The sequence below is a fragment of the Amia ocellicauda genome, chromosome 6 (assembly GCF_036373705.1).
Source record: "Amia ocellicauda isolate fAmiCal2 chromosome 6, fAmiCal2.hap1, whole genome shotgun sequence".
In the NCBI taxonomy this organism is placed as follows: Eukaryota; Metazoa; Chordata; class Actinopteri; order Amiiformes; family Amiidae; genus Amia; species Amia ocellicauda.
Genome location: NC_089855.1, coordinates 30565904 through 30580056, shown reverse-complemented (window position 1 = coordinate 30580056; position 14153 = coordinate 30565904). Strand labels below are relative to the sequence as shown.

General features: G+C 38.9%; 1 protein-coding gene across 4 annotated transcripts in view; it reads left to right on the top strand.

The window, feature by feature from the left end:
- Positions 1-14153, top strand: part of usp9 (ubiquitin specific peptidase 9) — a 59925-nt gene that overhangs the window by 42295 nt on the left and 3477 nt on the right. For 3 of the 4 annotated variants that reach the window (XM_066706866.1, XM_066706867.1, XM_066706865.1), the window contains 16 exons: positions 336-543; positions 1245-1465; positions 1820-2010; positions 2193-2366; positions 2687-2828; positions 3063-3813; positions 5765-5888; positions 5993-6218; positions 6596-6725; positions 6825-7010; positions 8315-8535; positions 8826-8914; positions 9008-9164; positions 9386-9598; positions 11131-11238; positions 13658-13753. In XM_066706866.1, coding sequence (XP_066562963.1) covers positions 336-543; positions 1245-1465; positions 1820-2010; positions 2193-2366; positions 2687-2828; positions 3063-3813; positions 5765-5888; positions 5993-6218; positions 6596-6725; positions 6825-7010; positions 8315-8535; positions 8826-8914; positions 9008-9164; positions 9386-9598; positions 11131-11238; positions 13658-13753 — 3237 coding nt within the window. The remainder of the gene's footprint in view (positions 1-335; positions 544-1244; positions 1466-1819; positions 2011-2192; positions 2367-2686; positions 2829-3062; positions 3814-5764; positions 5889-5992; positions 6219-6595; positions 6726-6824; positions 7011-8314; positions 8536-8825; positions 8915-9007; positions 9165-9385; positions 9599-11130; positions 11239-13657; positions 13754-14153) is intronic. The other variant, XM_066706868.1, reaches the window with a different exon arrangement.

Sequence of the window (14153 nt, the reverse complement as noted above, 5' to 3'; positions counted from 1 at the left end):
GTCCGATAACATAGCACCTTAGCACAGAATATGTGCGTGTGTATTATCCTCCATCTGTGTGTATGTTTGTTTAATAGTGATTTATTACATTTTGATTGAGACTATCGAAGCAAACACTTTTATTTATATTAGACTTGTGAGTGCTAGTAATGTACACAGTCCTGTTAGCAACCGCTTCTAAAAATTGCAAGAGCTGAAGAATCGTGGTTTGTAAACTCTCCATATTTTTGAGACTGTCTTGGAAAGATCAATTTAACATCTGCACGTAATTTAGAGCTGGAAATACGGTCTCCTCGTCACTTATTTGGTGGCATTTTCTCTTCGTTTCATTCCAGGAACTGATTGATGACTTCATCTTCCCTGCCTCCAATGTGTACCTCCAGTACATGAAGAGTGGGGAGTTCCCAGCTGAGCAGGCCATCCCAGTCTGCAGCACTCCGGCTACAATCAACGCTGGCTTTGAACTGCTGGTTGCACTTGCAGTTGGTTGTGTACGAAATCTCAAGCAGATTGTTGACACATTAACCGACATGTACTACTTAGGTATGCACTGTGCCAATCTTTTGTCGTTTTCCTGCCCCCCACCACTCTTTACTCTGCTAGCTGCACAGTTATTAGAAAACAATGTAGTGTGTATTAGTGTGTAACTGTAGGCCACTCCTGAGGCACGAACCAAACAATCACTGCATTTTTCTTTTTATACATAAAGCAATGTAATTGTAATGATGAGCCTCTGATGCATTTAGATTAATTTTGTGCCCAGCAGACATAATAATAAAACTTTATTTTCTATAGCACCTTTAAAAGTTGCATCTCAAAGAAAAAAGAAAAAATACATTGAAATTAAAAAAAAAAACAAGGAAAACATACAATCAGAATAATTTAAAAAATAATACAATAATAAATCACACGATCACCGAAAAGCAATCCTAAAAAATGAGTTTTAAGAGAAGATTTAAAAATATGAAAAGATTCAGCATGTCTAACCTCAGAAGGGATAGAGTTCCACAATTATGGAGCAGAAGAAGAGAAAGCCCTGTCACCTATAGAACGTAGACGAGTAAGAGGAACAGTAAGAAAAACAGATTCAGAGGAATGTGACGAGTGTGCATCAGGTTCTTTTCATAAAGATTCAAGCTGGCTGAGATATTGACAACATACCACTGTTGTAATGGGGCCTTAGAGGACTGTGTGTTCTGGTAACTAAAACAGACAATGCTTTTGTTTTGCATTCTGTCAACTAGGTTGTGAAGCACTTACAGAATGGGAGTACTTACCACCTGTTGGGCCTCGGCCTCCCAAAGGCTTTGTGGGTTTGAAAAACGCAGGCGCCACGTGTTACATGAACTCGGTCATTCAGCAACTGTATATGATCCCACCCATCAGAAATGGCATCCTGGCTATTGAAGGCACGGGCAGTGATGTCGATGATGACATGTCAGGGGATGAGAAGCAGGATAATGAGGTACTGTTTATATTGTGTGACCTTTCCCTTTTACACAAGTGCTGTTCTTTAATGCAGAGACATCCACATTACACTGAAGATCGATGATAAAAAATAAAACTTTGCCCAATGAAGATACTCATCCTTGCTCAGGACCAAGTGACTGACACAACAGCCATCTCCTAGCGTTCATGCCATGTTGGCATTGCTGGGAACTGAGGGCACAACACCTTAGTTTGAAGCCAGTTTATTTATGTTCATATAATGACGGAAAATAGATACCCTTTTTCATAATTTCATAATTACCAATGTGTATTGGCTACATATTTCCTGACAGCAGTGGTTGTAACATAAGATTATTGGCTTTCTTTGCAGACCAATGTGGATCCCAGGGATGAGGTGTTCAGCTATCACCCCCAGTATGAAGACAAACCTTCACTTAGTAAATCAGAGGACCGGAAGGAGTACAACATTGGTGTTCTGAGACACCTGCAGGTCATTTTTGGACACTTGGCGGCCTCCAGGTTGCAGTACTACGTTCCTCGAGGTTTCTGGAAACAGTTTAGGTAATGCTTTAATCTACTTTCTTGAATTCATTCTTTGTATTTTTCTTTTTCATTATGCAAAACAAATCTCCTGTGAATCCCCTCCCTTCCCCTCCAACACATTTGAACATTACTTTGGGGAGATTTTCTGCTGTGTTAAGTGAGTAGTGATACTTGATGATAAGTGTCTCTCTCTGTTGCAGGTTGTGGGGTGAGCCAGTGAATCTGAGAGAGCAGCACGATGCGCTGGAATTTTTCAACTCCTTGGTGGACAGTTTGGATGAAGCGCTCAAAGCACTGGGCCACCCAGCTATGCTGAGCAAAGTTCTCGGGGGTTCGTTTGCTGATCAGAAGATATGTCAAGGGTGCCCTCACAGGTATTTGCAATGCAGTGCTTTGTTAAAGGTCATTCAACAAGGAGTTACAAGTAATGGTACAAAGGTGCCCTGGTATAGATTGGTTTCAAAAAAGCATAGTAAGCATACAGTGTAAGAAGTAGCTAATACAGCAAATGAGGTGCAGTAGTATAGTATGCTTGAATAGCTTATGTTTGCATGCACTACTGTAATTGCCTTGTATATATTTCAGTTCAGTGCATATTAATTTGCATACATTTTTCCACTTGATTCTTGTTAGAATTACTTGTATTGATCTTACAAGCTTTGCAGATTTACCATGGTTTGAATCTGCATTTTAGGTACGAGTGTGAGGAGTCCTTCACCACCTTGAATGTAGATATTAGAAACCATCAAAACCTCCTGGATTCAATGGAGCAGTACGTCAAAGGAGACTTACTGGAGGGGGCCAATGCCTATCACTGTGAGAAGTGCAACAAAAAGGTAAGTCTGAGCTGTGTACAGCAGAGAAATCGCCTCTGATCGCCCTTGCTACAGCTGCTTACTTATTAGGTACTGAAAAATGTAATTGTCACTTGCATTATGTAATGTTATTTCACTAAGTGCCCATGTATGGCCCAGATATGTGTCTTTAGGGCTCTGGCTCTTTTGTTTTCCTTGCACATGCAGAAAAGTGAGTTGTACCAATATCTGTACGATGTTTCCTCTGCCTGCCAGGTTGACACGGTGAAGCGCTTGCTGATTAAGAAGCTGCCCCCGGTGCTCGCCATCCAGCTGAAGCGATTCGACTATGACTGGGAAAGGGAATGTGCAATCAAGTTCAACGATTACTTTGAATTTCCCCGGGAGCTGGACATGGAGCCTTACACGGTGGCCGGGGTGGCCAAGCTGGAGGGGGACGACGTGAACCCCGAGAATCAGGTCATTCAGAACGAGCCCACAGAGAATGAGCCGCCAGGGAGTACCAAATACAGGCTGGTGGGGGTGCTCGTGCACAGCGGGCAGGCCAGTGGTGGACATTACTACTCTTACATCATCCAGAGGAACGGCGGAGACGGGGAGAAGAACCGGTGGTATAAATTTGACGACGGCGACGTCACAGAGTGCAAAATGGATGACGACGAAGAGATGAAGAATCAGTGCTTCGGGGGCGAGTACATGGGCGAGGTGTTTGATCACATGATGAAGCGCATGTCCTACAGGCGCCAGAAGAGGTGGTGGAACGCCTACATCCTTTTCTATGAGCGCATGGACTCATTGGATAAGGACAACGAGCTGCTCAAGTACATTTCCGAGCTGGCCATCACCACCAAACCGCACCAGATAAAGATGCCAGCCGCCATCGAGCGCAGCGTACGGAAACAGAACGTGCAGTTCATGCACAACCGTATGCAGTACAGCCTGGAATATTTCCAGTTTATAAAGAAACTTCTGACCTGTAACAGTGTCTATTTAAGCCCACCTCCAGGTATGTATCCAGCTCCCTTCATTCTGGTTGGAGTTACTGAGAGATGTGTTTGTAGGTCGTGCCCCAATTTGAAAACCATCTGGAAACTGTTCTTTTGACGGTTTGATTTCTTGTTTAATCGGAACCATTTTTGCTTGCGGTTTCATTCTCATAATATATTTCAGAACGTATTCATTTCTTGCTAAATTATCTTTGCACTGAGGCTCTCCCACATGCCTGGAGATCCATTGAACATTACATTGTGCATTATGGGTAATTCCCTTGTCTAGTCCCTAGAGAAGAGGTCCCTTTCAATATAGATCCTCCTCTTTCTTTTGTCTTGCTTCAGCTTGCAGTGGCAGCATTAAAAACTCAATACTGCAGTAATCCATTGGGCTATCTCTATATATTCTGTTTGATCCCCAAACAGCATCCAGTTTGATTTAATCCCCCCCCCCCATGCAGTCACTCTTCTAACACCAAGGAAATGTCTGTGTCTTTAAGATTTGGAGTACCTCGTAATATCCTTATGTCCATGGTGCTTAAATCGTTCCTTTACATATTACCGATTGTATGCCGTCTGTAAGGACTGAAGTAGTCCAAGGAAACTCATATTGGCAAAAATAAATTGAGATGAGGCCTTGCAAAAATAATTGAATGTCGTTTTGGTGAATAGGACATTTAAGATTTTCTTAGTGGTCATGATGTAAACAATGCTCTCAATAGACAGGACATTTTCCCATAGAACATTGTGTCTGAAGTCAGAAGAGAAGTGTGGTATCTATTCCATTAATCAGTTAATTAGATCAGTTAAGTACCCAGCAATTCCAGTGTGGGCAAAAGATGATAGGATCTTCCCAAAATGAAGGTTAACTTAAACTGGCGTGGTTTTCAATTATGGACGATTTTACCAATATTCTCAACCGCATATTCTTTAATCGGCAAACTTTTTCAACTTTACAAAATCTATGCTTGCCTTTTTTGAATTTCACCCTACGTCTTGCTATAGTCATTAATCTTGATATTCCTCCATGTATATTGAATGTTTCCACTTGCATATATATGTATAGCTTTGAGAAGCCTTGAAGAACAACATTATAGTGAAAGATATTAAGCAATTGCCCTGGTTGGAATCGCAAGCACAGAGAAATAGGTGGACTTGTCTTTGCCCTTGTCCTAAGCGATGCACCCAAGTGGCCCAGCAGTAACCCAACTTTCTCAGATTGGGGAAGATTATTCTGAGCTTTTTAAGGAGCACTTCGTTTTTTGTTTTTTTTTGTATTGGATTTTTTTTTATTCCATTTTAGCTATTGACCATGGATCAAATTTGATCAATAATCTGTGACCATGTTGTGTAATAGGAAAAAAGAGATCAGACTTCTGCCAATGCTGTCTCTTCACTGCTTGCGAGGGGGGAATTTATCAGCAGTGCGGAGTATTAGTAACTCTCTCCCTTCGTGCCTGCATTTGATGTTAATACTAACAGATGAAATATTAATGTATGGTTGTAGGCCAGAATAAGGGGGCTGCTTTATTTTAAGATGTATTAATTCTTGCTTACTCTAATTAGATGCCATTTCTTTGTGACTCTTTAAGTTTTCTTGCAAAATCTGACTATTTCTAAGTGGTGCATGAGTAATCCATCCTCTAAAAAAAAAAAATGTGTTGCTATGATAATTAAATTCTGTGAAGTATTTTATTTGTTGCTATTAAGACCAAAGTTAACGATTGCAATTGAAAGTGTACAAATTTTAGTTCACGTAATGGTTACCTTCAGGAAAACCACCCCTGCTTTAGAACAGTAGAAACCAACATTCACTTAGTTCAACAGAAGCCTTTAATTTTCCCTTCAATAGATTTTCAGTATTGTATGTGAAATAAGATTTGTTTTTGAATATCCACTCCTCCATCAATGATTTTCTTTTTTTGTAATGTAATGGTATTTAATGATGTTTATTTCTGATTTAATTAGGACAAGATCATCTTTTGCCTGAGGCAGAAGAAATAGCTATGATTAGTATTCAGCTTGCTGCTAGATTCCTGTTTAGTACAGGATTCCACACAAAGAAAATAGTCCGTGGCCCTGCCAGTGATTGGTAAGATGTTTGTGCTTTGTTTATTGAAAAGAGCAGTTTATACAGAGATGGAAAAATGCAACCCTAATTTGTACGTTCTGTTCTGTTCTGTTTTCCTCTCTCAGGTATGATGCTTTGTGCATCCTGCTTCGTCACAGCAAGAATGTACGCTACTGGTTTGCACATAATGTCCTCTTCGCTTACACAAACCGCTTCTCCGAGTACCTGCTCGAGTGCCCCAGTGCAGAAGTGAGGGGCGCATTCGCTAAGCTCATAGTATTTATTGCACATTTCTCTTTGCAAGATGGACCATGCCCTTCACCGGTTGCCTCACCCGGCCCTTCCAGTCAGGTACAGAAAATCAGATCATCTCTTTTACGTTCAGAAATGTACTTATTGATGTTAAGTTGGTCACTAAGCAATTTTTGTTTTAAGTTATTTATTCTCATTTGATTTTCCAACTTCTGTTGGCAACAATATTTGGAAGTTGATTTCTAAGACAGATTTTTGTTCTCTAGCAGTACCTGAGTGGTTTGGAAATGGCAAGTCTTGAGAGTTGCAGAAATCTTTTTTTTTTTTTTTTGTCAACAATACAATATATAAGCCTAGAGTCAATCAATCAATGTGCAGTCAGGTTGTGTCTGACTATTTGTTATTATAATGTTTTTACCCCTAAGTTTTGTTGCACATGTTCAGTGTCTTACTGCAGCCTGTTCCCATCATTCCAGGCCTGTGACAATTTGAGCCTAAGTGACCATTTGCTGAGAGCAGTGTTAAACCTGCTCCGAAGGGAGGTGTCGGAACACGGGCGTCACCTGCAGCAGTACTTCAACCTCTTCGTCATGTACGCCAATCTAGGTAGGGCACCGGGTCCTGCTTGTGTCTGCTAGCTGTTCATGTTCACTTTGTGAGGTGGGTTTGGTAACCACTGTTAAACTCCCACGCTTTGTATTACAGGTGTGGCCGAGAAGACGCAGCTCTTGAAACTGAGTGTGCCTGCCACGTTCATGCTCGTAGCTCTAGATGAAGGGCCTGGCCCTCCCATCAAATACCAGTATGCTGAGCTGGGCAAGTTATACACAGTAGTGTCACAGCTGGTGCGGTGTTGCGATGTATCATCGCGCATGCAGTCTTCAATAAATGGTAAGTAGGTGTGGGGGGAAAATATAGAAATCATATTCTGCCTTTGTCCTTGGTGTGATGTTACTCCTCAATTGGTTATCAGCAGCTCACATTCCTTTCTTGCAACGTATTAACTGCAAATTACTTTGTAATTAGCAATGTAGAAGTTAATGATTATTATTCATGAGTATTGATTATAATATTGATAAGATGGGAAGGCTTAGTTTAGGATGCCAATGAAATCACTGCTAGTTATTAGAAATGACCATTCAGACACTGTTTGTAAAATGTTAAGGCCCCTTGGGCGTCTATCCCAGAGGGGGAATAAAAGCTTTGTTCTGTCTTGCAACTTTTGAAGAACAGTGTTATGCTAGCCTTAAATCTTTTGAGTTGTGTGTGACTGTTGTTCTTCCCGTGCACGTAATAAATTCTGATTAGAACTCCCGACTCCAAAACTTTCTTCTACCACATAGGTTTCATGACTTTTGATTTTCTAAACGAAAGGAATGGAAATGTAATTTAAAACATGTATACACTTCCGGTGCCCAAGAAAGGCTGATGCTGAGATTTATATTAGTAATATAGTTTTAATCATTTGAGAGGAGATGGTTATTTGGGTTATTCATACTGTTGTAGTGGATAATTATAGTAATACTCTGAACTTGAAACTGATTTCATGACTTGTCATGTTGCACAATTGTTTATAATTGACATTTTGTAGCAGCAACAGTTAAGTGGTGTATTCACTTTCATAAACTTGACATTTAGGAGTTTTTGCTAAAAGATATCATGATATCTCATGTAAGTGTTTGATAGGGAAAGAACCAATAGTCCACCAAAAAAGAATCTACGCAAATATCATAAAGCAGGAAAATTAATAAACAGCAGCAAATTAATTAATAATTAATATTAATTAATAAGCAGCAAATTGTACATTATGTATAAATGTATTAGTCAATATAATATATAGCAATAACTCCAAGCACCTCTTTGAATTTTTTTTCCATGTTGAGATATTAATGACTTCATGTCAATACAGTCTGTATTGAGAAAGTAGTCTTGAGTGGGTAGAACCTGTACCTGAGAAACTAAAACACAACCCCACAAAAGGAAGGCAGACTTTTTAAACCCATGATACATGTTACGACTCATGCCGCCACCTCATGCTGTAGACAAATGTCTATGTATGTTAACTTGGTTTACATCAAGTAGAATTTTAACGCCCTACAACTTGAATACATCCATAAGGTCTTGTGAGATTCAAGTCCTTGTTTTGTGGGACATCCTGGCCCTTGTTTTAAGATTCCTTGCCATTGCTCCTTCAGGTAATCCACCACTCCCAAATCCCTACGGAGATCCCAACCTTTCCCAGCCCATCATGCCCCTGCAACAGCTGGTGGCCGAGATCCTGTTTGTACGCACAAGCTACGTGAAGAAGATCATCGAAGACTGCAGCAACTCGGAGGAGACCATCAAACTCCTGCGCTTCAGCTGCTGGGAAAACCCCCAGTTCTCTTCTACTGTACTGAGTGAGCTCCTTTGGCAGGTTAGTGGGAATCTGTGCTTCTGTTATCACTCACTTAAAAATAGTATCCCGTATCCAGTAAGATCATAATATTAAATGTGAATGCGTCTCGAATGAAGCGATGTGGTTTCCTCTAGAGACTAAAGGGGCACTGAATGTGGCTATTGCTTTAGTTTCTTAAGGAAATATATTGGTATATAGGTTACAGTTTGTTGAATGTTTACATATCATGCATTCCTAGGTGATTCATACTTTTTTTTTTTTTTTTTTTTTTTTTCCCTCCTACCCCATTTCCACTTGTTTTTCGGTAGGTGGCGTATTCTTACACGTATGAGCTCAGGCCTTATTTGGACCTGCTGTTGCAGATCTTGCTTATAGAGGATTCCTGGCAGACCCATAGGTGAGCCAGTCTCATTGTCACTAACCATAGAGAAATAAGAAAATGCTATTGCGACAAAGTGTTTAATTCTGTCTCCTGCCTTGGCCTTTTCAGGATTCACAATGTGCTGAAGGGTATTCCTGATGACAGAGATGGACTTTTTGATACCATTCAGCGATCTAAAAACCACTATCAGAAGAGGGCATACCAGTGTATAAAATGCATGGTAGCTCTCTTCAGCAACTGTTCTGTGGCTTACCAGATCCTGCAGGTAGTATTCACACAAAAAAATATATATATATACTTTCTGTATTTCTTAACTGCTTTTAAATGGAATATTCTTGAGCTGTCTTTAGAAAATGTGGGTACAATTGTTTTCAGTTCATAAAAGGTCCCAAGGGAGCATTAAACCAGGATCAGGGCTTCACTGGTCTCAAGTAGTTCATTTGGACTTTCTATAGATGGATAATCTAATTGGTTTCCCCTTTACAGAGCAACGGGGACTTGAAGAGGAAGTGGACGTGGGCAGTGGAGTGGCTGGGAGACGAGTTGGAACGCAGGCCATACACTGGCAACCCCCAGTACACCTACAACAACTGGTCCCCTCCTGTCCAGAGCAACGAGACCTCCAACGGCTACTTCCTGGAGAGGTCTCACAGTGCCAGGATGACGCTCGCCAAGGCTTGTGAGCTTTGTCCAGAGGAGGTACTTTTTTCTGTTTCTTTTGTCTTAGTATTATATTCAGTGCTCGGAAAAACTAAGTTTCATACTGAACTTCAGGTTCAACTAACATGCTGTTAAATGTCTGGCAGTAATGTGGCTTCCAAATACATCAAAGCAAAGTCTGTTTATTCAACTGCATCCTCTGTTACAGATGCTTGTGGTTTTGTTTTCCATTTCATATAGATCTACATTTTTATTCATCCTATATTTTGAAAGTATATGTCAGAAAATGCTTCCATCTGGGGATAATGCAGTCATAAGAGTCTAACCAAAGCTTTATCATATATATTGAGCATTTTAAACTGGGGGGAGTTGCCTTGCTTTACTGGCTTAAGTTTGTAACTAATACTACTAATACACAGCATGGCTGGGGAGGAGGGTGCTTGCACTGCTAATATGCTGAATAGCAGTTTGTTCACTAGACTACAGTAGATTCTAATGTCAGTCCTGTATAGTTTGTACACATTTTGTCACGTTTTCTGTATTATCAGTGAGCTAGTGTCGGATATGGTAGAGGACCCTTGCAATGCAGAGAATGTATTTAAAATAGTCTCTCGCAGGGTTCCTGTTTATGATGCCTACTGTTGGGTGATGGACTAGAACAGTGTTTTCTTGAATATACATGAAATTGAGTATACAAGCAAATACTCCTTCACTTGCTAATTTTTGATAAATTTATAATACATTTCCCATTTTATTTTGTTTGCAACAAAATTAATAGATTTAATTATATTTCAAAAATAAGTTTAAATCAGTATTTTATTGGACAGATACTTTCAAATAGTTGATCATGTACATTTGAAGTTTTAATTAAATCTTTATTTTTTGCTTCAGTTTGTTTCAGCCGAATTGTGCTTGTTTTTGTTTCATATACTTAAGTTTTCAAAGTTATTTTTCAGCGTTATTTCTACTGACTAAAATTGCTGAATATTGAACTTGTATTAATTCCTGCAAGGTCTATTTTGGAAATGTAATTTGGTAAATGTAAAAAAAGAAAGTTTGCTTAAGACCACACAAATCTATGGTGTTGACTATAGATAGGGCTTTGAGTTTTCGAGATTCTCAGTATTCTGATGTATTTTTTGCTTTTCTTTTCTGTTTTTGACCCTAGTATTTTGTATTTGTTTTTTTATTTTTAATTGATCAACATATTTGAAGTCGATGAATGTTTTACAATTGGTAAAAATGTAACTGAAGGATATTTGGAAACATTTCAAATAGAAGAGCTGGTGTTTTTCACCATTGTATTAGTTTTGTTTAATTTTGTTTGGCCTCTTTTCCCCTTGGATTTGCAGAACTAGTAACCCTTTCAATAAGCTGTATGACAATGCTATGTTTAAAAGATATTGGTCTTGGTTATAGATGGCACTTACAAATGGGGGGGAGGGGTGGGGGAACAGGAAAAATATTCATATTAGCTGTAAATATTTACCAAAAAATATGCTGAAGCATCCACACTTGCATCGTTTATTGACACTTGTTTATATGCAATATTAACTGCCATTTCAAAATAGTGTCACTTAACGAAGCACGAGGTGGTGTCTGAAGATGACGCTGCAAGGAAATCAACCTCTCCGCATCAGCTATTGCCAGGGGAGGTGACAGGACAGCAGCAGCAAACTGTAAGACTTGTATCCCGGCAGCAAGTTTTCTTGCCACAGTTGCCATCTCCTTTTTTGGGGGGGGATGGGGGAGTGCTTTTGTTTACAGGGTGTAGTACAGTCAGTCAATCCTGCATTTTATTGCTTCTTCACATAATGTTTAATAGAGATACTTTTTTAATTTCTTTTTATTTATTTTTTCCAAAAGGTGCAAAGTTTGGCACAGACATTTGGAAAGCAATCGAAAACTCCAAGCCTTGGCTATAGTGTAGATTGATGTATACTTAATTTGTATACTTTTTTCTTTTTTTCTTCCTTCCAAGGGATTTTTTGTCCATAATCAAGAGACTCTGTTGACAGTAATTTTTTTTAGCTGTGTGATTGAATTAGTTTCTTGCCACATACAGGCCTGCAAATTATAACAGATTTATAAATGAGTAATGCTTAGGGCAGTGTTGTAATGTTAAAAAATAATAATAATGCCAATTGGCATTTTGTTCTACATCTATTTTAAGCAAACCAGATTTGTTTTTGCCAAATTTTACAGCGAAAGTGAAAGTTTTTTAAATGATCTCAGGATTATTATTGATATCTGTTGTTATAAGAAAAAGTAGGCATCTAGCATCTGGGTTTTGTGAGGAGATGAACTTGAACTTGAAAATGGCTTTCCAAACATTTGCTTACCTCTGATTACAGGCCTTCTCTTCAAATACTGAAATTAGCTAAAAAAAAAAAAAAAAAAACACACTTCTTACACATGAATTTAAACCATTCTGCATGTGTAAGCCGCACGTGGGCTGTTTTCTGCATTCTTTCCCCTACAGATGTGGAAAGTGGAAGTGGAAAAATCTGAACAGATACAAACTATGGTAGTGCAGTTTGTATCGTTGACCATGTATAACTGTAAAAAAAAAAAAAAAAAAAAAAAAAAAAGGGGGAAAATAAGAGACCAGCCAGCACCAAACAGTGTGTTACAACTGTTACCCCAGAGATTGGTCTGTGACAAATGCATGCTCAGTTCAAACCAGCATAAATTTTAGACAACTTCACTGAAGTATCGTTATAAGTAGATCTGCAAGGAGGCGCTAGTTTAGTGGGTTTTTATGTCTGTACTTCTTACTGGTATATTTTTCTGAATGCATTGCTTTATTATTATATCCCACTTTTTTTCTTTCCATTGTAGATTAGTAAGGTTCTTTAGTATTTGTTGTGCAAATGACTAATTCCCTGCCATACTAGATGGTGCCAGAATGGTGGTAGTAGTACTAGTACTAGTACTAGTAATAGTTGCACAGGCAATTACTACATTGCAATGCAGTCAGTGTAGGTCCTTCAGTTTTAAAGGATACTTTTGAAAAGTATGAAAGTCAAAACCTGGATTAAACTTCCTTTTCCAGTGGTTAAGCATGTGGTTGAGAAGGAAAAATGAAAGAATCCACTTGTACTCTGTTGTGAATTTTACTACAAAAACATCTCTGGAACCTGTTTTAGTTTTAAAGATGTACCAAATAATTGTTGCATTGGTTTGATACTTTAGCTTTATTTGTTTGCTGTTTCTTATATAGATTTTAAATTGTACATCTTGGTAAAAGGTTATTTACCTTTTGGAGGAATTTTTTTTTGACTGTACTTATCAGTGATTTTTAACACTCAGTGCAGCCTAGAGAAAAACAAACAGATGCCACTTCCATTGCAAATTTTGCTTCACTACAATCAAATTATAGTGAAAACCTGCAGTGCAGTGAAATTGATTGGCACAGTTTTGTTTTCCTTTCATCTATTACTTCACAAAAACACCCAAGTCACTTTTAATGCTAATCAATTATAACACTTGAAAAAATATACTCAATGTAAGAATGTCATATGTACATATTTGGTATTAATTTAACTGCATGTATTAACTATTATTGATGAGGATAATTCAAGGAAAGGGCTCAATTTAACAATTTAATAATCACTTAGGAACATCTAAACATTTGGCAAATGCCATCAACAGAAATGTGTAATTTTAATAGTGTTTTGTTTTTTAAAGCTGATTTTAGTCTTGCAATTTGCCTTTACCTTTACAGATAAGTGACAAACTTGTGTAATATTTCAAATTGCCACACTACTGCTCCAGTCCTGTGTTCAAGATGCAGAAAATCACATTAAACCATAAAAGCTTTGGATTTTCTCCAGGCAGACTTACCCCAAATTTGGATTCCAATCTCATTTTAAGTCATCTGCAGCAGTGACTGACTTGCTGTTAGCCTTCTCAAAACACAACTGCTCAAAAGTGTAACCTTCTCAAAATGAAAAAAGCTCTGATTAGTCTGATCGAGATTGGCGTACTCTGACCAGACCTGGCATGGTAGTGATTTGGCAGCCTTGTGTGATTTAGTCAGTGTGTTTCTGTGGGGTCACAAATCAGGCTGTGAGTGACCGAAGCTTTATTTTCTAGGAGCCTGATGACCAGGAAGCCCCTGATGACCACGACTCCTCCCCTCCTGAAGATGCCTCCCTGTACCCCCACTCCCCAGGATCGCAGTATCAGCAGGTAATCCCCATTGGCCGCAGTGTCAGTACTTTGAGGCTGCCGTCTCCAGACACACCTCAACACCTTAGACAGGGACGAACCTGCACCTTGATTAGAGTCAGTCATAACCCTGCTGAAACATTCTGTATTTAGCTGTTGCCTTATGTGACAGAAGAGGATTGCAGCTATCATGAGGATGTAATTTTACCAGACCTTCTTGGAAATAAAAAACAGCCTTATAATGAAATACCAGAAAAGGATAGGGACTATGAATGTGCTGGATGAGATGGTTTTTGAAAGGATCTGATGGGAATATTAAGGTAATCGTTTTTTTTTATCTGGTGGTTAGGTGTGTTTTCAATCACTCTATTGATAACATTTGGCTTGAAACTGGATCAGGGCTTAGCTTTTTCATGATAAT